A 26,712-nucleotide genomic window follows, 5' to 3' on the forward strand; every position below is an offset into this window, starting at 1 on the left:
CTGCAACCTCATGTCTAGTGGGGCAATCACTCCCCATCTTCACACTGTGACAGTTCATTACAATATTTGGCTACTTTCCCAAAACCGTGGCCTGCCACTTGTCCTCTTGTCACCACCGGGACGTGACGCCACGCTGCTTGAAAGATGATTCACTTTGTGATAATAAGAGCTGTGATAATAGCAGCAGTGATACTAGCCCAACCCACAAGACTTAACCATTATCAGGGTTATTATTATCAGGAGTAGCGGTATTCCTGTGAAGCACTTTGCGGCTTGGGTCAAGAAAAGCGCTCTACAAATAAAGATTAATGTTATTATTATATAGTGCTATTCAACAATAACACATTTCTGAGGAGCAATTCATAAGGAACACCTTCCCCTGAACATAAGAGAAGGAGATACAAACTGAATTCAACATCAACAAGTATTTACTCATGTGGCATTTAAAAATGTAAGAAAATGTACTTTTGAGCTGGAACCAAGATGCACTTTTGTTATATTTAAGGTGGTACTTTATGGCTGAGTTAAATTAAACATATAAAATCCTGACTGGCTGCACACTGCCATCACCTTAAAGTCAGAATGAAATGAAACATGACTTTTTCACCTTGTTAGCTATTTTTTTATGGCACAATATACACCTATGTATTTACCAATAAATGCCAAAAAAAATAAATGATATATATTTTTTATTTTCTTGTATTTTATATCAAAATCCTTCACTTCCAGGAAAACAATTTAATGGTGACCTCAAGGTGTACCAGTAGCTGTAAATAAAATACAATTATACCATCACAGATTTTTAAACATTCCCGCCCTCCCCATCAAATAAAACTGCCTTTCTCTCCCTAACTAATATCCCATTGATTTACACTGATGAATGATCCCTCCCTGCACTATGTCTCACCCCAACATCCTGTTTAAACAGTAAAAACATTAAATGAATGAAGCAAAATGCCCTCAAAATGCCATTTCTTTGTGACTTTAAGCTGGCAATCTCCCACTTCATTGTGTGATATCTGCCCTCACTGTTGAAATCCCAGCACCTGTAGTTGACTCATAAGTGGTTGTGTAGTGAAAAAAGTCAGCTGAAGTACACATCTGTCCATCAGTCTGAATTAGCTTGTGTTTATCCTAGTTGTCCATGCAACATCACTCCTGTCTGTGCTTCATAAATCTGGTCTAAAAAGCAGGATGTGTAGCACAGTCTGTATTTAGGATAACGCTCAAAGGTGTGAAATTGGATTTGGCTCTGACAGAGCAGGCAGGTAACAGCAACAGTGAAAATTTGGGGTTGGCCTACACATATTTGTGTTACCATGTGTTTCTGTATAGTGTACAGTACAATCCAGAACATCCACACACTGGCTTATAACTCTGGATCTGATATCGCAAAAAGATAATGCTATTATGCGATGCAATCCATAAATTGATCTAGGATAAAACATAAGCAGGGTGGAGTTTTTGTTTCCCAGCTTGAGGATGCGGCTTAATGTTTTTAGATGGATAGGAAGTATCCCGAGCAGCGGATGTCCATTCTTTATTAACAGCTGTGGAGTTATTAAGGAGAGGACACTGCATGGAATCAATGGATGCAGTACTTAGTTATGCACTCTGGATTTGTTTTTCAGCAGTGGAAAGATGGTGTTAGTGCATGTCTTAGGTGATGTACTGTGTACTTGTGCATCATTATCTAACCATTACACTGGGAGATATTCATTAAAATAGCACATACATTATAAGAAAGATTGTTAGCCTGTACTAAACAGTCAACCACTTTTCTTCATCTTGTTTCCTGTCAGCTTGTTTTCTACAGAAATCCCAGCCAACACTTTTCACAATTTTATCTTTTTCATTAAGCTTGTCATCCATTAAAAGCCCACCCGCACCATAACAAAGCCAGCTAAGCTGTCATTCTCAGGGAACAATTATTTGTGTGCCTTTATCATTTAATTGCAGGAATTATCCAGACGCTAGATTTTATTATTAATGTCTTCAGATACAGATTTCTCTCTCTCTCTCTCTCTCTTTCTCTCTTTCTCTCTCACTCCCTCTCTCTCTCATTCAACTGTAATGACCGTAAAGAAAATTGGCAGCCATTAATGTGTATTCAGCCTGTATCGAATTGGTTCCTCACAACCCTAAGGGCTTAATAGGAAACAATAACTGAATTATGGCATGAATGCTAGCCAATTGCTCATACTCAATTCTGGCTAGAGACAATGACTGATATCGAATGAATCGACTAATGGTGATATGGTCACTTGCTCCATTTCCTCTTGTATTTTATGTCCTCCTGATAAAATAAATGAACAATCAAGATGGGGAAACAAATTTGGGTACTGCACAACAAACAAGGTAAGGTAAAATGTTTTTCTTTGGGAAGATGTTCTTCTTTAGCATCAGAGAGATTCACAACAAACTAGAAAGTCTCTGGTGTATACCTTAACAAAATTAGAAACACGAAAAAAGTAAGCAAGGGCCGTTCTATGATAAAATATCACTGCGTATGAAAATGACTGTCCCATAATTTGTGCCTCGCAGACTCTTTCTACGAAACCTCTTCCCTTTAGAATGTCTCTAACTTTGGGGTCTTGTTTAACCTTGATGTAAAGTGGGAAAAGACTCCGGGAGAGTTATGAGGCAGATGCAGATGGTTAAGTATTGCTTACCATCTCTCTCTCTGTCTCTCTCTCTCCCTCTCTCTCTCTTTTTCAAACCAATAAATATCCATCTCTCCAAGCAGTTTTCATCAGAATACATTAAATCCCCCTTTCATTAGTTACAAGCGCACCTGCAATGAGGGACAACTGTGTTGGGGGCAGGCTAATGCAATGTTCAGCCAAGCAGACACAAGGAGATTTACGAACATTTAACGCTCACTCACGAAAGCCTAAATGCTTTTTCTAAATCCTGGGATCTGTACAGAATGGGTAAAGATGTCAAGACGGGATGTGAATGTATGGAATTGATACTGATGCTTGTGTATTTCCACCCCTGGCTAGCTGATGTTGATCCTGCCTGTTATTTGACATCCTTCCTTTTTCCATTAACTAGGTTTCGCTTTCCTGACAGTAAATAACAGATTTTTTTAGTAAGTGGGGCTGCGAGTAATATTGGCACAAGAGAGTCTTGACACCATCTAATATTTGTTGTGAAATTGACTTCAAAACTGCTGAGAACAGTAACTGCTGCTGAGAATACTTAAAAGTGAAACAAAATGTTGCACAAAAAGTAAGTTGACTTTTTGAAATGTCAAAACAGCTCACTCTGGCTGCTCCTTGTTGTTGCTGTGAACAGTTATCACATCAAACAGCTCACAGTTGTTTGTTGTATGAAATTTTCTGGAGAAATGCTAGAGAAAGCTTTGCATAGTTATCAAAAGCGCCTTTTCCGTTGTTTTATGGACAGTATTGTTGCTGATTTCCCATTTCTTTTCTTTCCCTTTGTAAAACGCCTGCAATAGCTCCTAAATTCATTGCAAAGTTTTCAGAGGGTGGTTTTAAAGAAAGAACAGAAATTGTAGTGGGGGTGAGAACAATGCTCCTGATCTAACACAAGGTATTACCTCATAGGCAGCAAAAACCTTCTGACACTAACCTTTATTAAGAGCATGCTCAACAAAAGAAAGCAAGTTCAGCATTTCTTTTCTCTATACCAAACTCACTATCATTTTGCTGAACTCATCCTTTCAACAGCGATTTACTTCCTGTCAGCTGTACACCATTTATTCACCGCACAAGGTCATTATTTGTGCTGGAAAATCCTCCAGATTAAAATGCCAAGTCATATTTTGTGGAAATGTGTAAAAAGAGGCGCAGAGATAGTCCACCGACCTATCGTCTCTTTGATTTAGCATTCAGAATCAGTAGAATTAAAGTGGTTCAGGGTTTTCAGAGGCAGCCGTAAAGAACACACATGCAAAGAAGACTGCGGTCCGACTTACTGTGTTGGCAGTGGATTCCAATGAAGCCTGGTGGACACTTGCAGACGTAACCAATGAAGGTGTCGCCCCTGTAGGTCTCACTGATCTCACATGTCCCTCTGTTGTGGCAAGGGTTTGGATGGCAAGGACCTGAGTGGGAAAAGAGGGAGCAACTAATCGTCAAAAAGTCCATTTTGTGCCACTATTGAAACCAGTGAGGTAGATTGTGACACAATGATAATGTGCTTTCCCATTCTCATTCACTGTGTATACTTGTACACAGTGCCCCAGGTAATAGCTTCATATCCTAATTTAGGTCTTATGCAGGATAAGCTGTTTATAAGCATTTTCATACCCCGATCACTCTGTTCCTCACTGTGTACAAGAATAAACAGAATATTCGGAATATTACCATAATAACAGAACTTACACAGACTGCTAAAACCAACAGTAAATGGGATGAGGTGTTTACACGCCTCAGTATCCCAGATAGTACTGGTAATCACAGCTAACATATTGTTGTAGGTGACCTTAACCGGGATATGACCTGGAATCCTGAATTTAAACACACTCACAGTGACTACATAAAAGTCTAAATTAATAAAATAAAGTGGGTTGGACCTTGTGAAACAGTGTATGACTAAAACTGTTTGACAGGCAAAACCGGGGATGACAAGAGAGCGAGGAGTGGCTGGCTTTCAGTGACTGCTGCTGGTCTCTGCGGTCTGGAGGGCAGCCCAAGGCACAGTCTAAAAATCATTGAATATGTCCCCTCTAGGAAGGCAACACATCATTCTCACAGCGCTAAGTGGCGAGCACAGAGCGGGTGCAAGGCAGAGCGCTATCACCTATATACTCAAAAAAGCACACATGCTAACACATACACACACACACATGCTCAGGCACACTCACACACACACACACACACACACACACGCTCAGGCACACACACGCACGTACAAGACTGAGGCCCAAATTCACTGAGATTTCATAGTGAGAACAAATCGCTCAAACCTCTAGATCAGAATGGACTACTTGGAGAGCTTAACTATATTCATATACATTTATTATTTATTATTTTTTATTTATTTTATGAACTCAGCCACACAATTTCTCTAATTTCTCTGAGTTGTTTGCCGCTTTCATCCCGGTGCAGCTGGACCGGCTGGAGCCTTGGCGGCATGTTTATGCTGCAAGGCTGTTAGACAACATTTAGGCCTATATCACACACACACACGCACGCACGCACACACGCACGCACGCACACACCTAAGAAGCATGTGACATCCAACTGCACATACATTTTGACTTATTTTACATATTAAGTGATAAGTTTGACTTATAAATGCATGCATCTATAAGCCTACTCCAAATAGAAAAAAAGTTCTACATAATATCATTTCAAATAATTGGAATTGAGCTGTTTCTCCTCCACCAATCAGAACATGGCTTCGCTTTGCCATTCTAACCGATTATGACATCTTTGGATGGAGCTGGACTCTGCTCTACCAATCAGAGCCTGCCTCAGCTGCAGTGATGACATCACAATCAGAATTCTGATTCTTCATACCTGACCTGTGTGGTCAGGTATGAAGCTGAAGAGAGTGTTGGTGCTGGTACAGCTGTTGCTTGGACCGCAGCAAGAGGCTCTCTTTGGGAACCTTTTTACCCGGCCCTCATTTCAGACCAGTAGCTATTGGCTTGATGGGCGTGTTTGGAAACTTTCTCTTATATTAAGTTAATAGTTCACTGAAATGTTTTTCTGAGTGAAATGAGGACCCTGTGAAAACAGGCCTTCATATGATCACAATCCTGTCAAAACCTGCTCGCTTTGAAGTTTTTATTTTTTTTTTCTAGTTAATTTTGATAGTTTGGACCAGGTGGCGTGGCAGCTAGTGAATGCGGTTCGTTGAAGAGCTGGTGGTTGGTACGAAGAGACGTGGCTCGCCTCCCGCAGAGGCCAGCCAGTCCAAACGGTGGTCTGGCGGTCACGGTTGAGGTGCGGTTCACCTCCCGCTGAAGCAAGCCTGCCACCTAGTCCAAACAGTTTGTGCTCCCCGTTAGTATAGTGGCTAGTATCCCTGCAGGAGACCGGGGTTCAATTCCCTTCCCTGAATTTCCCCAAGGGGATTAATCAAGTGCTATCTTATCTTATAGAGTTGTAAGTAAGAGCTTTATCAGGGGCTCCAGGGAATGTGGTCAGTGCTGCCGCTGCTGCCCCTGCTGCTGCAGCAGTACTTTTAAGCCAGGTGGTCGTAGTCAGTAGTGGCAAGCAACAACACTGCTGCTGCTGCTGCTACTACTACAGCTGCTGCAGCAGTATAGGGCTAGTAGTGGTAGTTCCATTAGTTCTGATTACAGATATCATAAATATTTTAAAGTAGCATGGCTATTCATAATGTAATGAGAGATATTGTAAATTAGCATTTAAGATGTCTCTCATTACATTATGACCAACCGAAATGCTAATTTAAGATATCTTCTATTACATTATGACTAGCCAAAATGCTAATTTAAGATATCTTCTATTACATTATGACTAGTAAAAATGCAAATTTAAGATATCTTCTATTACATTATGACTAGTAAAAATGCAAATTTAAGATATCTCTCATTACATTATGACTAGTCAAAATGCTCATTTAAAATATATTTTATTACATTATGACTAGTCAAAATGCAAATTTAAGATATCTCTTATTACATTATGACTAGTAAACATGCTAATTTAAGATATCTTCTATTACATTATGACTAGTCAAAATGCTAATTTAAGATATATTTTATTGCATTATGACCAGTCAAACTGCTAATTTAAGATATATTTTATTACATTATGACGAGTCAAAATGCTAGAGATATCAAACACAAGGCAGAGTCCAGTTTGGGATGAGGTTGGGATATGATTGGCATGCTTGGTGATTGATGATATGAGGTTTTGCAAAATACGCAGCATATGAACCGTCAATTTTATTGGGGGCGACAATTTTGCCTATACTTTGACGCGTCCGCTGATTACGCCTATGCTCTAGATAGACTTTGCTAGATTTTGGTTGGCTGGACAAAGGAATAACTTGAGATATAAAAATAATTACATTACTATTGCCAAAACACAATACAGGCAATTAGTAGGTTATTTGTTACAATACAAACAAGCTTTTTCTTAAAAATTATTTACAAACTGCATGTGAACATAATAATGCACAATTCATCATTAAAACAATGTAAATTGCTTCGTTTTGGTCTTTGTGTGTCTTAATGTCCAGGGCCAATTATCAGTAGTGATTCCACAGTGATTCCATTTGTATTCCACAGTGCAAAGTGCTCATCTTTCAAACAGTGTTTGTTTGAATGATTTCATAGAAATTTCCCTCTCCACTCTCTGTGAAGCACCGGCTAGCTGGTTAATTAGTGGCTGACCTTTTGTCATTGTTGCAGCTAGTCATTCTATTAATAACGGAAGTAAGGTAGTGACCAGCTACTGCAACAAGTCCTGGGTGCTGGGGAGAGCTGTTGCCTTGAAATAGCAGGATTGAATGGAGCAACAGTTGGTGCCCCTGGGCAGGAAGTATGGGAGCTGTAGCAGAATTGGGACCAAAAAAAATAATAATAATAATCATAGAAGTAATGGATCTATACACACTGCCTAGTTCTGTAAAATGGAATGAATAGAATTAATTTAAGTTTTGGAAAAAGAAAACCCTGCAAGCTTGGGTTGGGTGATGCTCTGACTCAAGGTGTTCTTAGGAAGACTGTGTGGTTACTGGGCAGCTACCAGGTGTGAATGTGTATGAATTAATGAATGCATATGATGTAGAGTAAAGCTGAAAAACCAGGCATGCTCAGCAAAACGTTTCCCTGGATAGATGTAAGGTAAAAAGGACAGGCTCTCCATGTTCTCCCAATGCTCTGCAGCTAGCGCATAACTTCAGCACTAATAGATATTTGTTTAGTTGGCAAAACATTGAAAACTTACTTTGACAATTTCGATTTATACACAGTCTGAGGGCAAGTTTCCCAGACAGAGATCGTAAGGCAACCAATCACATTGGGTAATGGCTCACTTTCAAAGGTTTCTGCATGTTGCTCTTCTCTACCAAAATGACTACAACAGCTTAGGATTCCAGCTGAAAACCAAAGAGTGCTCACAGTGTAACATAGCCCTAGTAAGGCTAGTACAGCTGAGTACGGAAAAACCCTACAAATGCCAAACCCTAATTTGCAAAGGAATTCATATTCAAAGCCACCAAGCACATACATTCTTCCTGTGCATGAAATGTCCCATTCATCATTGCCATTGTTTTCTCCTCAATGTTTGGGCACACTCATAAGCTTTGCAGCCTCTAGTGAATTCAAGCCTAAGGGATCTAAACAGAACAAACAAAAGAAAGACCAAAATCTCAATACAAAAAAAATAAAATCTTACAAAATACAGAGAGCCGGCACTGTCATGGCTGGTGATGATTAATAACTCAGTTGGAGCACTTTTTCTCTCTGGGCTCTTGTGTTTTTTGTTTTTTTTTTCCAATTCATTCTCCTCATAATGTTATCTCTTTGGGAGCAATGATGATAACCAAGGCTTTGAATCAAAGTTATTACAACCAACTGCTTACGACACAGCAATATATTTCTTCACTGGCAGTGCCCACCACAACATGGTGCCATAACACTGCCATCTAAAAGCTCTCAGGCTAACCTGCAGTGTGGGGCCAAATGTAAATGACAAGGCCTTGACGCAGGGTTATTGGATTCATAACTCAGGGCCTGCCAATAGCTGCCTCATCTTTTAAACATTGAGTTGTACAACTGCATGGAGGCTGTCAAAACTTCACAGATGGAGATTGGATGGAAAAACTTCAGTGATCTCTCATGGGTAGGATATTAATGCAAACACAGCTGAATTGAAGGATATACTATAAAAGATAGAGGAGAAATCGTAGGCTTGTGGTTTCTATATTCGGTAAAGGTCGGTCTACCTGGGAAGAACAGGGATACGGTCAACATTTACATTAGGAACCTTAAAACAACATTATTTTAACTCCAACAACCCTTTCAAGTGAAGTCTGTTGGTAGACAAATATCCAATATGAAGTCCACAAGCTTTCATTCAAATATTTGACATGTATTTCTATTCTATCTATTCCAGTCATAGCTTACCAGTGACAGGTAAACTGTGCGTTGACAGGTCTCTTATTTCATTTTAAGTGATAAGCAACAAGAAGAAGTCTCAAGGGTGAAGCTATCATGCCCTCTTAAGTCACGCTGACAAATTAAAAGCTACAAGCAGCACAACTGACAATGTCAAGTTTTGACTTGTATACTACATCATCTGCTCGGCTCTTAAAGATCAGCACTAGCACAAAAATGCATAGTCTTCAAAATGAAGTCAGTAAAGAATAAATAAACAAATAAATAAATAAACACTACAAGCAATCTTATTACTGTTTTCTAGTCAGCAGCAGTGGGCCTCTGGATATGAATTACAAACGAGGTAATCCTATCGAAGTCATGCCATTTCAGAGCCTGGACCTGTATCAGTAATAATGAGACCGGTGGCTAATCAGTTGAACAGAGGAACGTATAATAGCTTTCACAGAGGCCTTGCTCTCTGAGGGAGAGGGGGTGACAGGTTTCAGGGCTGTTTTGACGTGACAATCTATAGTCGCACCGCGCCTTACTGACAGCCTCCCTAATGGAGAGCGCATAAAGCAGAAAGAGAGAGGGGAGGGAGGGGAGGAGGCGGAGGTGGAGGGAAAGAGAAAATCAGAGTGAGAGAGAGAGAGAGAGCATGTCCTGTACAACGGGTGAGTTTGAGACAGATTTGCTTTCTGTTGAGATATGAAAAGCTTCAAAATATTTGAGAGCAATATTTCAAAAGGTTTGATTTACTGATACCACAATTTACAGATGCGGATGACAATTCTAAGCCAAGAATACTTGTAGGTGGGTTAAACACTACATATTTTTTCCACCCGATGTGTTGATAAATGCCACAACCTAAAGGATGCTGACAGTATTTGTGAGCCAAGAGGCGAAGCTTTGCCCTCCATTATCAGATGGCACAGTCACAGTAGCACTTTTGTATTGTTCAACAATGTTTATTTGGTACTCCCACATAAAATCCCTGGGCAAGCTGACATCCATTCAGAAATGAAAGAAAGTATACAAATTACAAAACACAACAATGCCATAGGGAGAGCAGTCAGTGTGCTGTTCTGTCCACAGCCAGCGACGACCTCAAGCCCTTTACACAGCAAGCTCTGCACACTGCAACGTAGCAAGTCTAATTGATTAGAAATTAACTTTATGCTGCGGGCAATAACAGCTTCTTTGTCACAGAGTGACCAATAAATACATACACACAGACAAAAAGACACACACACACACACAGACACACACACACACACACACATCCAAGACTGCTGTCAACTAGTAAACATACCCCCTTGGCCAAGGCCATGCTGGGTTCCACGAGAAGGGTGTCATGTGTGCACGTGTACACACACACACACACACACACACACACACACACACACACACACTCACATACTCTCTCTCTCTCTCTCTCTCTCTCTCTCTCTCTCTCTCTCTCTCTCTCTCTCTCTCTCTGTCTCTCTCTTTCTCTCTCACACTCTCTCTCTCTCACACACACACACACACACACACACAAGCACATGCAAGCACAAATAAATCAGTTGTTTCAATAACAGGCCTTTGAATGATTTCCATAAATACATATTTTTGAATTTGGCATTGCTGTAGATTGTTATGAATATTGATGATAATAACTATTTTTACTATATTTACAGAGTTTCAGTGCAAAATATTATGCAACTATCTGCAAATCAGTGCAATAATATATAACCGTTAGTGTTAAGAATATAAACATTGGATTCTGTAAACTGCTTTGGCAATAGTGTTTGTTTTTTGAGTAAATGAAATAAAAAAGGGACAGAGACAGAGAGACAGAGGGAGAGAGGGAAGTGAGCATTGTGTCCTCCAAGACCAAACCCTGGTGATCTCACTCGATACTCCCGTCGGTGTAAGTGTACGTTTTCATGCGTGTGTCTGCGAGCTGCGTGTCCGCGGGAAACGTTGGCAGCTTTCTTGTGCGAGTGTCAGCCGCTGTTCTGTTGTACAAGCTAACCCTCGGGCTGTGATTGATGTGAGCCTGCGCTACGTCCGGCACGAGCGCTGTGATTTCCTCTCTGGCTGCGAAGAGAGCCCAATCAATCAGCTGCGAAAACCTGACCAATGGTTAAACACAGAAAAGCATCCTTTGTTTCCTTGCAGATCAATCACCGAGGCGTGACATTTCCAGGGTTAAGGCTACATGTGTGCTCCTAAATCTTAGGTGGCAGCTTTCACAAAAATCACCTCATTTCAAATGTAGGAGCGCTACTATGAATAGTTCCGACATGAAATTCATTAGGGGGAGGGATAATGTACTGTACACACTGCATCTTATAATTCAAAGTCTCTTATAAACTATATCCACAGTGAATTTTTTGCACTATTAAAGCTGAGAAGCCTCCAGTATTGAGACTCACTTGACTTCAGAAGAGGGATATTGTTAAATACTGAGCAGCTTCTCCACTCTATTTCTCTATTACAGCGACTCGTTCCTCTATATGTGCACAATATGGCAGCTATTTTATTGACTGTAACACACAGGGAAATTAAAAGATAAGTTTCGCTACTGAACTGGTATTCAGTTAATCTTAATAACCTTTACATGGTCGAGTAGGGTCAGGACGAGGTCAGTGCTTTGCTTCTCAGCCCCTTTGGCATTACCGACTGGCTGCCTGTGCCTTGATATAGATTTGTGCTGATCCCAGTTAAGTGGGTCAAGACGTGGGGGTGAACTGACCATTTACAGTACTAGGAGACTTCAGTGCTTTCCTGCATATCTGGCCCTCATATTGACCACACCCCACCCCCAACACATGCCTTGATCTTGCAGGCTGCATTGAGCAACCCTCCTCCAGTTACAGCCTTTACTGAGAAACTGTGAGTGTGGATTCAGCAGATATCTAAACTAGCCAACTGAAATGATTGTCAACAGAAAACACTCCCGCAGATAAAACTGTCAACTGTAAATCCAAGTTCCTATTTCAGCATTTTATACAGCATTATGTGAACAATGATGCCAATCCAGCCTATCAAACCACATTAATACCTTTTTGTAAAGAGTTATTGCTTGAAAAAACGTCACATTCCCATACATTCTCAACCACGGCCATTACCTACACTCACTCAAGGATGTTAAATTTATGTTTAAGAGCCTCGGCTCTGCGTGTGCACACAGCCAGATCACAGAGAAATCTGACATGGCCTAATTGTGTCAAATCTATTTTAACCCAGCTTCTTTTTATATGATGGTTTCACTGGTTCACAGACTTGTGGTCACTGCACCCATCCTTCACCTATCCTCTGATGAAAGTTGGCATTGAACCACCGATATAACATCAGTTGCTCTCCTGATCCGTTGTACGTTGATGCTTTTAGTGAGTCCTCAGCTTTACCCTTCTTTTCTCATGCGCCCTTGCAACTCGGCCATTACAAAATGGAGCCAGCACATCAGCATTTGACAATGTCAGACAAATGCACTTAAGAGTTGAAAAGTATTAAGAGTCATGCAGAAACATAATGGTTTGGGACTTGAATATGTCAAATAAATATCCAAATGGTGAGGTCACACTAAAGATCAGCATCACTCTGGGAAGATCCTGAGACAGACGGGAACGGAGGTATGTCTTGTCAGAGACTAAATGCCAGGGAAATGTCAGAGCAGTGTCCCTGTCATCCAAAGGTCTCCTCTAAAGAAGGCATTTCCTGTTCCCAAAGTTTGTGAGCGACGCCAAACCGTATATGTTAAAAGCCATTAACTCCTAACCTAATGAGATTTGAGATAATCATGCAAAGACTGGCTCCAACCTTTTTCCCCCACAGGGTGAATGGAGGACTGCTGGCCAGTGTTTTGCTCCCAGACAGTCAGCTATCTATATCCACTTAACCTTAATTTATCAATACCCAGTACGCTGTGGATCTAAAGGACTGTTAGGCCAAACGTTTGATGTTTGCTCTGTTCATTTCACAAATTGGCTTGTCTGCAGGCAGGGCAAAATGGTAGAGATTAATTGCTGTAACTCATATGCATCTCACAATTTGATATACTAAAAGTACATCCCATTTAATAATGTGCATGAAACAAATATGCTCAGACTTGAAGAACTGTGTATTATAGTGTAGAAAAGTAGAATAGTGAACTACAAAAATAAATCAAAATGCAAATCAAGCTGATTATGAGGAACCTTTCTATATAGTGAAATGGAAAGAAGGCATTAAAGGAAATTGTTGACAAAAGCAAAATTGTTACGGCAAGCGCTCTCTCTCTCTCTCTCTCTGTCTGTCTCTCTCTCTCTCTCTCTCTCTCTCTCTCTCTCTCTCTCTCTCTCTTTCTCTCTCTCTCCCTCTGTCCTTCCTGACATAAATGTGATATCTCAGATATTCAATATAGAGAAATGAATTGGCTACTTAAGAGGTGCCCGTATGCACATCATGAGCATGTCTATCGGTGCACAGCCGCTGCTGAAAGCCACTTTTAGCATGTGACAGCCTGAGTGGACGGACGTCTCAGAATTGATGCTGAGGAGGAGAATTTCTGCTTAATGCAGATATTTGAGTATTTGAGTGCTTCAATCTTTTGTTACATGGTGGAAGTACAGTGTCCATTAAAACTGCAACTTCATTTCCCATTTACGAACAGAAAAACGGATCCAAATTTAATGCACTACACAAGTTTTTGGTGGCTAATCCGACCCCATTAGGCAAAACTTTTCCTTTAACACATATTAAAATTCCATGTCAAATGTAATTATGAATTAAATTTAGCTAAGGGGCAATACTGTAATTTTTTTAACATATTTTGTAGTAAAACTACAAATTGCACCATGTTCAGAATCATGAAGGACAAAAAGAAAGATGAGGCACTTGAAGTCTATGTGGGCCATATTGTTATTCTGTGTCACATTCGGCTGAGCCATTACAATTTCTCCATGGGTTTTTATGCAGCAAAAATATGAAGGTACATTGCCCTCCTCCTTTGTGTTTCATTCCTTATTGTGGTCAGGAATTTTCCATTTCTTTCAAAGGAAATGGACTTTTCTCTACAGAAAGAATCACACCATACCATAGGTAGATAAAATACTTCTTTATTCTTTATTTTATTACTCTACTGGGGCAAAATGAAATCCAATATTCTGGCATGTTTAGCACCCTAAGCAGTTCCCCCCCCCCCCTCAACCCCAAACTCTGAATACAAATGGAAGCTTGAGGCATGGGTGCTGTGTGGGTGGGGGGCGACGTCCACAGACTGCAACACAGACTCAGATCAATATAGACAAGACATACACACATAGAACAAGATCTAAATAAATACAGACGTGCTGTAAGAATAGTTTATGTTTCTATGCATACAGACAAAGGACATGGGTATGTATATTATGGATATGAAGAGTGTGAAATAACAGCTGATATGTTAAATTCTTCATGCCTGTCATGAGCAATTTGGGCTCCTGCATCAGTCTGTCCTATATTCACTCCAAGTCCAGTTCCAGGTCAGTGCTCACTAGTCACACCTAATTCAGATCGTTTTCAAAATCAAGACCCGATTACCTTTTCTTATGCTGTCTGCCTCATTCCCTCTTTTAGTTGAAATGTGGGGGGCATCGGAAAAGCTTAGGAAAGGCTTTGGTAATAGGATTTTATTAACTATTATTGCAAGCTGCAAAAAGGCCTACACATTTTCAATCATTTATGGCAAATAAATGAAGTATGTGCATTAAAATAATTTATTTTATATATATGATGAGGGTAGGGATGGTATATATGAATTTGCCAAGGTCAGTGAACTTAGCCAGGCAATAGCATCTACTCTACCATCCCCTATCCTTGTGCTGCCAAGAGAATGAATGGCCTGTCTATGGGGTGAGATTTGTGACACCAAACAACTAAAGTCGAATTATGTGTTCTGAATTTGAATGTGATCAGAGAAATTGATTGTTGGCATTTGAATCTGAATTGTTTATTTGTATTTACTTGTTTGAAATTCAGTTTTTCAATATTCAGTTTCAATTTCATTGAAAAAACAGTTTCAAAATTACTGTTATATGTAGTATAAATTTGCAAACTCTACAAAACGCTCACAAATCTCCCCCATACCTGCTTGAGTTCTATCATAGCAACTGTATATGTAGTGCATGTGTGCATGCATTTGTATTTGTATTTGTTGACAAATCATTAGATTACATTACGCTTAGTATCTCACCAACATGCCTTTCATTTCTGAGATATAATATTTGATAAAATAAATAAAATATTATTGTTCAACCTATTTGATCTTAAATAAACCAGGAGAGATTAACATTAACGAAAGCATAATAGACAAAGACAACTCAACAATAATACTACACTTGCAACTGGGAAGTTTGTATTCAGTTGCAGCACTTCCAGGATGTGAAGTGACATTTTAATTCTATCTCTGATTAAGATTAATCAGGTTCTTGTTTACTGTTGTCCTCTGTGATGTTCATTTTTGTAATAAAACTCTTGTTACATTAGTTCTTTCATTAATGAGAAGTAATACCTCTGCACACCAAATATGGCTTCTCCGGCTATGGATCTTTAAAAGACATTTCATATACAGTAATTCACAGATCTTTACTGTATCGTGCACTACACTAAGACAGAGCAGAAAACACACTCACACTCCTCCTTAGGGACTGGATTATGTTCAGACTGATGCTAATGGGATTCACTTCCCTGTAAAGAGTTGTAACATTAACCAATCGTGTTGCTTCTCATGAAGATGTGATGCATTGCACTGCTGAATGATTTAAGTTGAGATAAATGGTAAAGGTTTGAGATGTTAAAAATGCAGTTGATTTATGCTTCTTTTGAGTTAATGGATTATAAAGTTGATACTAGTACACCAGGAATGATTTTTGGAAAAGGCACTTAGCAATAATAATGGAAGAATATATAAAAGCCTCTGCAAAACAAGAATCCCATCTACTCATCAACCTAGATTCTGCTCCCCTATTTGTCAATAATTACTTCTATTTGAGATTCACTCTCAGCCTATACTGTGTCATGACTGAATTCTTATGTTGTATTCTTTGGCAGCATACAGACAAATGCTGCTGCATGCTCAGGTATTTGGAAAATCTCACTCACAAGGGAAAGCTTTCAAAACGAAACATTAAACACTGAATTGGATTCTGAGGATCTCTAAACAATCGCACAACTCTTTCCTGGATGAGATATTTCTTATGAGTCATACAATTATTAGAGGTTGAAGTAGGACTGCCTTATGAACCAGACGACCAAATGATACAATCATGAGTGCTGCTGACCAGGCGTGATCAGTGAATCGATATAGGAGCTACAGTCAATGGAGGAGAAGGAAGAGGCTTGGATGAGCTTTACGAATTAAGAGCTGTGTGTGTGTGTGTGTGTGTGTGTGTGTGTGTGTGTGTGTGTGTGTGTGTGATGCAGAGAGGTCAGAAAAAAGATCATATTATTTCAATATTGGGAAAAATGCTCTCTCTCTCTCTCTCTCTCTCTCTCACTCTCTCTGACACACACACACACACACACACGCACGCAAATGAAGGGAAGTGCACGTTACCAAGCATAAAAATTTCCCACCTGCTGAAGTTGGTTCCTCACCATCTGCTGCTGTTGAGACAGAGAGAAGGGAATAAGGGAGGAAGGAGAGAGAGAAAAATACATTAGTTTCATCACAAGTATGCCATAATATTCAATGCCACAGGTGAACATCATATTGCTGATCCAACAATATTAGCCTATATATTGTGTTATGCACTACAGTAACACTCGGGAGGGAGCAGGTGCAAACCAGGAGACACCAGGAAGTACAGTAAGATCCTACCAACAGAAATACTACACAGTGGCACCATGAAACATAATCTAGCACTGTATCAGACACCATCCCCCAACCACAGCCTTCCACTAAGTCCTGGTCAGTGGCCTTTGACTAATATGTGTTCATCATTCTGGACCAGTGTAGGATTACCCTCTGAGGCATACATACATGCTTGCTGCATCCTCTGGCTCCTAATCCCCAGTCTAATGCCATGGCTGAATGGCAAGGCTGAGGTCTGGGCTGTCTACCATCATTACCGAAGCCCTCTATCTCCCTCATCACTTGCTACAGTAAAACTCTTCCAAAACCCTGCTGGGGTGCTGGGCAGAGATACAGGGATGGAGGACCGAGGGTGTGGGATGCATGGGATGACAAACAAGATAAAACATTACAGTCAGGTGGTCAGAAATGTGTTGCCAACCATGACCAACCAAAAATCCAATGTTGCAAAAATGCCTCATCTTACTGTCCCTAATATCTCTGAAGAAAAATCTGCAATATTTTGAGATATTTTAGAGGAAATGTTCTTCTCATTACTTCTTCTCATTCTGTATGTAAGAAGAACAAAGCGGACATGAATGTATCTGGCTTTAGTGTTGTAAACACCAGATTAAAGACGTTTATCTATTATTTCTCAATGGCTAATGAGACTGCCAACTACTGAGTATAAGCTGGTTTAATTAAAGTAGGATTCAATGTCATGTGCATGTTTTCATCTAAAGCACTGAATACTAATTAGGAATATTAATAGCATGTGGAGAGGGTTAAGGGCACATAGATCAAGAGGAAGGGAGGGAGACAGTTATGGATGTCAGCGTGCCATGCAGCTGCAAGTGTATCCAATTCTTAGAAAACTAATCAAGTCTTTTCATTTCCAATCATAGCACAGAAAAACATGCAGAGAATAGAGTTTTATTTTCCTCTCTCAAACCAAACTTCAGTGGCTGTGTCAGCCAGCATTCCCTGAGGTGTTTTTGGAGTTAAAAATAAATTCACTTCACAGACACAAAATGGTCCCTGAGTGTTTGAATAACTTTTACATTGCCAAAGCTAAATGAATGTGGTACGCTATTATCTTGGGGTCGGTCTACTAAACTTCCAGCAAGGAGAACTGAACTAACTGTTCTGACAGACTTAGGACACTCGTGGAACATATGGTTCCAACTACGGTCATGAATCTTTTGCTTAGCAGTTGAGAACTGTAAAAAAAAAAAAAAAAAAAAAGATTTACTCAGACACCATTCTAACAGATACGAAGAATTAAACTATGAACCACAGCCTTTAACTTTGCTGCAAAAGAGAGGGTAAGCTTAAATTGAAGTCACAGGGAGCCAAAGCCAAGCACTCTCCCAACCTCTCATCTTTATTTCCCCATGCAGCGAAGAGGCCACTGTAATCCCAAGACCAAGCACATTCCACGCCTCACTTGGTGTGGTTTTCCTTCTGCTGCTTCCTCTCTTCTCTCTCACCACAGGGGTCAAGACATACACATGGAAGCCCATAAACACATATATGCGCCAACATATATGCATAGATAGAGATACACACAAACCAACACACATGCCTCCAAGTGCAAACAGCTACGCTCACCCACACATAAACACACACTATGTGAGGGGGTGAGGAGACAGAGATAAAAGGCAGGTTTTTATCCAAGCATACCATTGTAGAATCGCCAAGAGCGCATAAAGGCAAAGACTGAGGGCGAGTCCCATGATGCACTGTACTGACAAACTTAATCTCCTAAATCACATGTTCCTCCCAGTGATCGTAAAGGCGATGCGATTGCATTCCTTGTGGAGATGCATTGTGTTTGTCAAATCATGTGTGTATGCATTATGTCTGTGTAGATTCATTTCAGTCATCCAGGTAGTAACATGTCCAAGAAAATAGAAACAAAATCCACTGTACTTAAAAAAGAAGAGTTGAGGATGTTTCGCCACTCATCCGAGAGGCTTCATTACTTCTACTGAGTATGTATGCACTTGTAATGTCCATCAACATCATCTACCATCATCTTCACACGTTTAACTCAGAGCCACCAAAAAAAAAATAGCTGTGATATAAACATAAATGCAAGACTTGGCTCAACTGGCCTGAAGTGAGCATACAGATGACCATGATGAATTTTGAACCCATTTTGGAAGAAGTTAGTTCTCTATGGCTTCATTTCATTTTTTCACCAAGCATTGAAAGATAGTGACTAATCCTAACCCTAACCCAATTGGAATAACAATATGGCCATGATTAACTAAAGAATGTATAAAAGAACAGTTTATCCAATCATCATGAAAAAAAAACAGGTAAGGAACAAAGACTGTAATGGCATTTTGATATTGACCCATGGAGGATGGTGCAAATGCCAAAAATGTGTATCTCTTAGTCTGGCCAATCACATGTGGGTGTGGCCCGTGACATAACACCTTATGCTTACTTGGACTTCCACTATAAAACTTGGTTAACAAGCCATGACCTCTATTTTGAACACCCATAATAAATTGCATGAGTTACAAGGCCGTTGTTTCTTTGTGCAGATTTCGGGGATGTTGCAATCCTCCCACTGTGTGGTCCCTGTTTCAGACCGCGGTCCACTATGCACCAGGGAAATTTCTGGACAGCTATTGCAGAAGCAAAGCCAGTAGTCCCAGTTTTTCTGTGCTATTGATAAAGGCCTATGGCTATGTGTTTGCTTAACGCTGGAAGCTGCAAATCAACATGAGCAAAGGCATTGCCTTGAATTATTGCTCAATTTCAGTGGCTGTGACACATGATTTTCGCAATCAATAACATCACTCTTTCAAACAACATATTGTCATATAGAATTGAAATGTTCAACCCACAAATTTAACCACAACCAGTGGAAGGGAATGTTCTCATGCTTGCCCTCAAAGATCCCAAACATAATTTAATTGAAATGGAAGTCTTGAAACTTTCCTCTTTTGCTGTTACCATAGCATTGATGTAATAGTGTGTTAGGTCAAGGTAAAGTCATTTTTGATTGTTTCAAAGGAAAATTACAAATTGAAATCCTGTATACAAGCTCTAGGACTATCAACATATATAACTGCTGCACACCAGTGATATTTGACAGACAGAGCCAGCATGATGGCAAACACAGCAGTGCCAGTAAGCAAGAGCAGATGTTGCTTCCTGGAGACCATAGTTGATGACACAGCTGGTTTTGAGACAAATATGTTTTGACATTAAATTGTCTTCAAATGAAAATCATCTGCTGTCTATTATTACCCACTTATGACAGATGTGAAAACATGGTGGTCAATACAGAAGGATTATTTAACAACGTAATGTAACAGTTTATCAATGCAATTTAATTATAGCTAAGAAATTACCAAAATGTCTTTAAAAAGAGCCTTGACTGTTGACTTGACAGAGAAAACCACTTCAGAAGCAAAAAGCTGTTGCATATTATTCCCTTTGGTTGTTCCAGTCTACAAATATCCAGTAAATCTACATTTGAGAGTTCTGAAAAGTTGTGTGTAGAGTAGCACATAACTGAGTCTTGTGAATGATGCGCTGTCTTTAATATGAACTGTTTAGATTTATCCGAGAGATTACAGTTTTTCTCACTTTGGTACATTTCTCAGATCAGCATTGAAATTCTCAAAACTACTTGTTCAACCTCCACATCATCTAGTCACTTGTGCACATCATTAAAGCAATTTATCATTATTTTGAACAAATTGCAAATGCTTTGGCACATTCATGCAAATGATTATGTGCAATTGTCTGCTGTTTCCTACATTATCAATTGCTTATGTCATGTTGACCAAAATGTATTACACTGATTCTCTGTTGAATAGTCTTACCCCCCAAAACATCTAGGCATTAGTTCATTGCATAAGTCATCACATGCAAAATGGCTGATCCAGTTGTCATAATCTGTCAAGCATATTTTCTATACATTTCTATTAGACTTTTTTTGTAAATGTGTCCTGAATTGATGAATTGCTCTCAGGTGAATCTTGACTTTCACTAATGAAGGGGAATGTGTGAAGCGTTAGATCAACCAATGATCAACCAGTTCTCAAAAATAGCAGACAGGCAGGAACGTCAGGAGGTGTAGAAATACTGCACTGTAAGTCCCCATACAGCGCTGCATGTACAGTTCTGTCTAAGGGTGTTTCCTATGTTTACATTTCTAATTTTGCATTTTTTTCTTTTGTGCTATGCAGTGCTGTAAAACAGTCTTGTCTTTTTCTTTTCTGTATTGCAATGAAATGGTCTGTCAACAAATTACAGTACAAACAGTAAAAGCGTAAATGTGAATCCTGTCCAATCTCTCGCAATCAATCTCCCACATACAGTAATGTGTAACTTTGTACTGTTGAAATTGATATATGCCATACAGAAAAAGTGCAGCCTTGTGCATTTTCAGTCATTGTCATCAAAACCTTAGCCATAGTTTACATCAGAAAATACTTACAGAGTACAGTTATATTGACAACATGGCTAAGCATTTTGACTATCTTGTTTGTAAACAATGACTCAAGGACTTGTCATTCTGATGGCACTGACATGTTCATTGACATAAAAATGTACTTTTGAGAGATAAACTAAGGATTTTGAGCAAGTTACAGGCTTTTGCAGGTAATCCATTGTGTGGTGCTGTTTGTACAAATTGTTTTGAGAAATGCACTCACTGTTTTGCAACTGTTACTGTAAGGATGATTCGAGAAATGTACCAAAGCAACTGAGAAAAACTGCAATAAAAAGCACGACTAAGCTCAAAGCTTATTTTACCAGAGCCAATATTGCATGTACTGTTCTTTTCCAAGGCCATATGAATATATTTAAGAGTTAATATTTTGTTACAAAGCCATGCCAGAACAACTGTCTAATATCAAGATGAGAATATCAAGTACAGAGCCAACCTATTTAAATACTGCACCTATACAGTCAACATTCGAAAGGAAATTTTAAAAAGATAGATATGAAAACGATGGAAGACACAGGCTTGATTTGAACCAGATCTTGGCAGCACTTACATGTCTGTGTTTGTGCATGTCATATTTCTTTCTTAGCATTTAAATCATTCTATTCATAAAATCTTATAAATCTGGCAGATCTTTTCATTTCCCTCCCCACTTGTCATCAGTCCCAAAACCGCCTATCTCCTACAGGGCTGGGACCATTAAAGGAATAGTTCACCCAAAAATTAAAATTCAGTGATTATCTACTCACCCCCATGCCAATGGAAAGTCGGGTGAAGTTTCTTAGTCCACAAAACAGTCCTGGAGCTTCACAGCAAAACAGCATTGCAGCATTCTCCTAAACAACTGAAGTTGCTGGGGACTTGTCTTAAAACGTAAAAAAAACAACCAAAAAAAACCCATAAAATGGCTCCATAGAGCTCGTCTGGCGTAATCCAAGTCTCCGGAAGCCAGGACTGTTTTGTGGACTAAGAAACTTCACCCGACTTTCCATCGGCATGGGGGTGAGTAGATAATCACTGAATTTTCATTTTTGGGTGAACTATTCCTTTAACTGATCTAAATCTTGAAACAATCATTTTTACCTCTCTAGTGTGCTTGGCTCATGTCTCGGTAAGTGGTGTGATCGAGTTCAGTGTTTGTCCAGTTCATCATGAAGAAGTAGTGAAAATGAAAACTCCATCCCTTTCATCAACTTGATCTGTAAACATGCTTGAGTTGCCACCTTGAAAGCTGCAAATTAGAGGTTTTGTAGGCCTGTGGATGTGTAACATGCCTATGTATGGAACGACTAATATGCACCAGTGGAGATTTGTTTTTGTTTTACTTCTGTTTTGCTAAGTCTAATTTCAGCAGATGACTCCTGTAATGCATGGTAATGTAGCTGGGTGAGAATGTCATTTTGTGTACTGTAGTGATAATCACGTTATGACAAGAGTATTAAAGATAGATAGATAGATAGATAGATAGATAGATAGATAGATAGAGACAGACAGACAGACAGACAGATGTGATGTCCCATTGGAGTCCGAACCCATTGCAACACTGTCATTACCTAACCCATTCTCCCATTTTGTACTATACTCAACACAGGGCTACATCAAGAGACCTATTACTAATAAATTAGTGAAACACGGAAGGTTCTTGAGATGACTTCATTCAAATAGCCCCTCCTCTTTTCCAGGAGAAGGGCTTCTCTGTAGCATGATAAGCTTCCATCCTGGGACATATTGGTTTAATCTGACTGACAGCCAGGAGGAAGTAATAACCATCCATAATCTAAATGGGAACCAGCCAGTCTGTCCAGCACCGGGCTGATATGACCTCAAGGTGTTCAGGGGAGATAGACGGAGCTATGCACAGCACGTACAAGTATAACCCCCCCCACACACACACACACACACACACACACACACACACACACACACACACACACACACACACATACAGTACATACACACAAGTGCTCACAGATACACACATAACAGATGACAAGTTTGGATTGGGGTTGTGGGGAATGTGTTCATGTAATCTCTCTTTCCATTTGCCATTCAGTGGAGTTTTGAATGAGACACTGTTGGTTTGGAAACATGATCTGCACCTACGGACCAAGAAAAAAATAGAAACACCTTGTTCGACTGTGTCAATGTAGATGCCAACCCGCTGTACACAAAAACAACAACAATAAAGTACACACAAGAAATTAGGTGCAGTAAAAATCTGTGCTGTGTATTTCATTTTATTGTGAATTCACAAAGCACTTCAATATGCAGGTTTGAGGTCAATCCAGAATTTAAATCAATAATTTCAAATGGAACTGGAAATAAATGGAAATGAATGAAATTAAAAGATTCCAATGTATAATAACCTCAAACTCCAACATCCTTTTCGAACTAACGTCCTGTAGGAAAATCAAATTCCAATTTATCTTATCCTCTTTATCTTACTTTATATTAAATTCTTAATTGACTCCCAACCTTGGAACTAATATGATGACATAATATGTCACATACTGTACTACTAAAGCCTGTGGCACTTTAATGCATACATGTACAATGAGGAGAGGCAGTGAGAGGCAGGACTGGGTTTAGTGTTGTAATATCCACTGTGCATGAGGTAAGTTTCCTGAGAATAATATCAACCTTGAATTACAGATGCTAATGTGATAAATGAGGTGCCAAGAGGAGTAGGATTCACTTGAACTGAAGCAGAGTGTGAAATGCATTCGGAACATCTCTGATAAATAAATAAACCTTGTGATCTCAGTTTCATGACTTGACAGAGACCAAGACTGAATCAGAGAGAGAGAGACAGAGAGAGAGAGAGAGAGAGACAGAGAGAGAGAGAGAGACAGAGAGAGAGAGAGAGAGAGAGAGAGAGAGAGAGTGAGAGAAACTTCAGGCCCCTAATTAATCACTTAAGCTGAGAAAACGATGGACCTAATTGCTAATATCAGTATATTGCATCCCCTCCCCACCCAACCACATTGGTGGGCAATATTATATAAATTGGTAAAACCAATGTAGGAGTAAAGAATATTACTTCTACTAAAAGTCATCTATTTAGAATTCCGTGAGAGATTTTGCAGCATGTGCAGGATTTTAACAACAAAGTGTTTCATCTGGTCTGTGGTCCAGTTATGGCTGCTTTCAGTTCTTTCTCTTTCATGTGGCCAACTCAAATTTTAAGTACACAAGCGAAAACTAGTTTAGCAGTACTTACAATCTTGCCAGCTGTGAGCGTCTTGGCAAATAATGCAACACGTGAGTGTGTTTTGTTTTTTTTGTTTTTTTTGGGGGGGGGGTTCGTAGATACAGACAACACTTGGAATCTTTTGGTAACACCAATCACTGTGACAACAAAGGGTTTGGAGTAATCTGTTTACCGTCTTGGATTACATTATGACTGCTGAGTGAGATTGATACTCTGGGCATAGAAACCAACAAATCATTTTGATATCATCACCAATACATTTAATAAAATGTGTGCAGGTGTGTGATAATGAACTGTGCTTGAGCTGTTGCATTGGCAAATCTTCATTATAAATATTTTATGTAATATTTTTTATAATTGGAATGACCGATTGTCCATAGTAGGTGAGAATGTTTGATGAGGCTGTGACAAGTCGTAGTAGTTTGTGATTGTTTTGAGTAGGACAGCATTACATGCTCTGTTTAGAACTATTGTCCTGTTTTCCTTATAGTTTGTATTTTTTCTAACACTTTAAGGCTTTATGATAAAGAAGAAGCTTTTGCACACAAAACATCTATAAAATAATTAACGACTAGCAAATTGCGAATTGCGACTAATTGTAGGTGTTCATTGCATTAGACTAATATATTTGAAATTAATTGTAATGCTGGGGAGTAAAGATGCTTTCCATTACTGTGGGTTGCTAGTAAGCCCAGACCTGGAAGAAATTACCAATGCCAAATATCAGTGATTAGCTTGCTTAACATGAGTAACGTGTGATGTAACAACTTAGCACATCTTGGAAATGGAAACTGCAACAATGATGGCTGGCCAGTGTTGACACTGAGCTGGATCTGACGTGACGACTGTGTAAAGCATATCACTCTTACCTTCATGGCCACTGGGCCGATGGCCCATGACAAAGTCAGAAACAATCTGGGTAATGGATCTTATCTCTATTTAGCAGTGTGGCATCAAGAGTGACAGTGTGCTGTCAGCGCTAATGCTGGCAGCCCAGACACCACTCTCTGGGGCTGACAAATCCTGTTTGTGTCTGTCAAGTGTCCCTTGTCATGAATCTCAAGCAATAAAACTTTGGGTTTTGTTGGAGTTTAGCATTTCTCTCCTGGATTTTGCAGTGAGTGGGAGATATGAGCAAGATCTCTATTTTAAACTGGGTAGTTTGAAAAAGACAGAATGGCTTAAAATGATCTTTCATAGAAACACATTTTGCAAATTTGCAGTTGCACCACAGAATGAAGTTGCTGTTTACAATGTTCCATCAGTTTTTCTATCTAGAGATGTTGAGCAGTTAGCCATCAAACTGTCTTCTAATCCAGCAACATTAACAACTACAATAATAAACCTGTCATGCATCCTCAGATGACAGAATAAACATTATAAAAACTATGTGGTTGAAATGGTAATACTAGGTTAACGCTACCAGTAATATATGAGGCACCAAATCAGCACTTACGCTCGCTGTGATTTCATGTCACTCACAGATAATTACATGGTTAGAATATTTGGAATAGCCGACCGCATTGGTGAACAAGGATGAGACATTTTGATTTATATATTTATTTTTTACATATTTATAGAGCATGATCCAACTGGCAACTATCTCAGAATTTATATCTTCACAATTTTTCTTTTGACAAAAGCTGAATTACCAGTGCTAAAAAAAAATGAACAAAGGGCCCTTGTAAAAAATGAAAATACATTTTTGGTTTGCCACATTGTGCCACATATGGTATTTCTTCTACATTACCACATGAGATATCACCTTTTCTTGTACCAGCCCCCACTCCCACACACACACACATACACACACACACACACACACTCCCTAGTCCCCCCGGTCATCTATCTCCCACATAACATCACTCTTATAGTTTTTGTTCCATAACTGTACTTATTAACATTAAATCAGCTTACCATTGTGTGGGTGGCTATCTGTGAAATGACTCACATAATACCAACAGCTTTTGACTTCTAAGACAGTGAAAAACACACACTTTTCAGAGATGTGATAATTAGGGAGGCATTGTTGATGTTCTTTCAACTAATGACAAGGAAGTGCAGTAGCAAACTCCTTTATTTCAGCTAGAATGGTCTACAATATCTCTGTAAGTAAGAAATCCATCCATCCCTATTTTCCTCTTGTCAGCAGAGCAGAAGTGTGGGGTAAAGTC

The 26,712-nt window shown here is 39.4% G+C and overlaps 1 protein-coding gene across 1 annotated transcript in view; it reads right to left on the reverse strand.

Annotated features, from left to right (window-relative positions):
- Positions 1-26,712, reverse strand: part of LOC139661469 (EGF-like repeat and discoidin I-like domain-containing protein 3) — a 133,769-nt gene that overhangs the window by 80,799 nt on the left and 26,258 nt on the right. Inside the window, exons 2-3 of the mRNA XM_071539907.1 lie at positions 16,637-16,666; positions 3,947-4,075 (exon numbers count right to left, since the gene is read on the reverse strand). Coding sequence (XP_071396008.1) covers positions 3,947-4,075; positions 16,637-16,666 — 159 coding nt within the window. The remainder of the gene's footprint in view (positions 1-3,946; positions 4,076-16,636; positions 16,667-26,712) is intronic.

Source organism: Centroberyx affinis, unplaced genomic scaffold (assembly GCF_046629955.1).
Source record: "Centroberyx affinis isolate AG114_WGS23_722 - 3 ecotype Tasmania unplaced genomic scaffold, CSIRO-AGI_Caff_v1 ptg003531l_1, whole genome shotgun sequence".
NCBI classification, from domain to species: Eukaryota; Metazoa; Chordata; class Actinopteri; order Beryciformes; family Berycidae; genus Centroberyx; species Centroberyx affinis.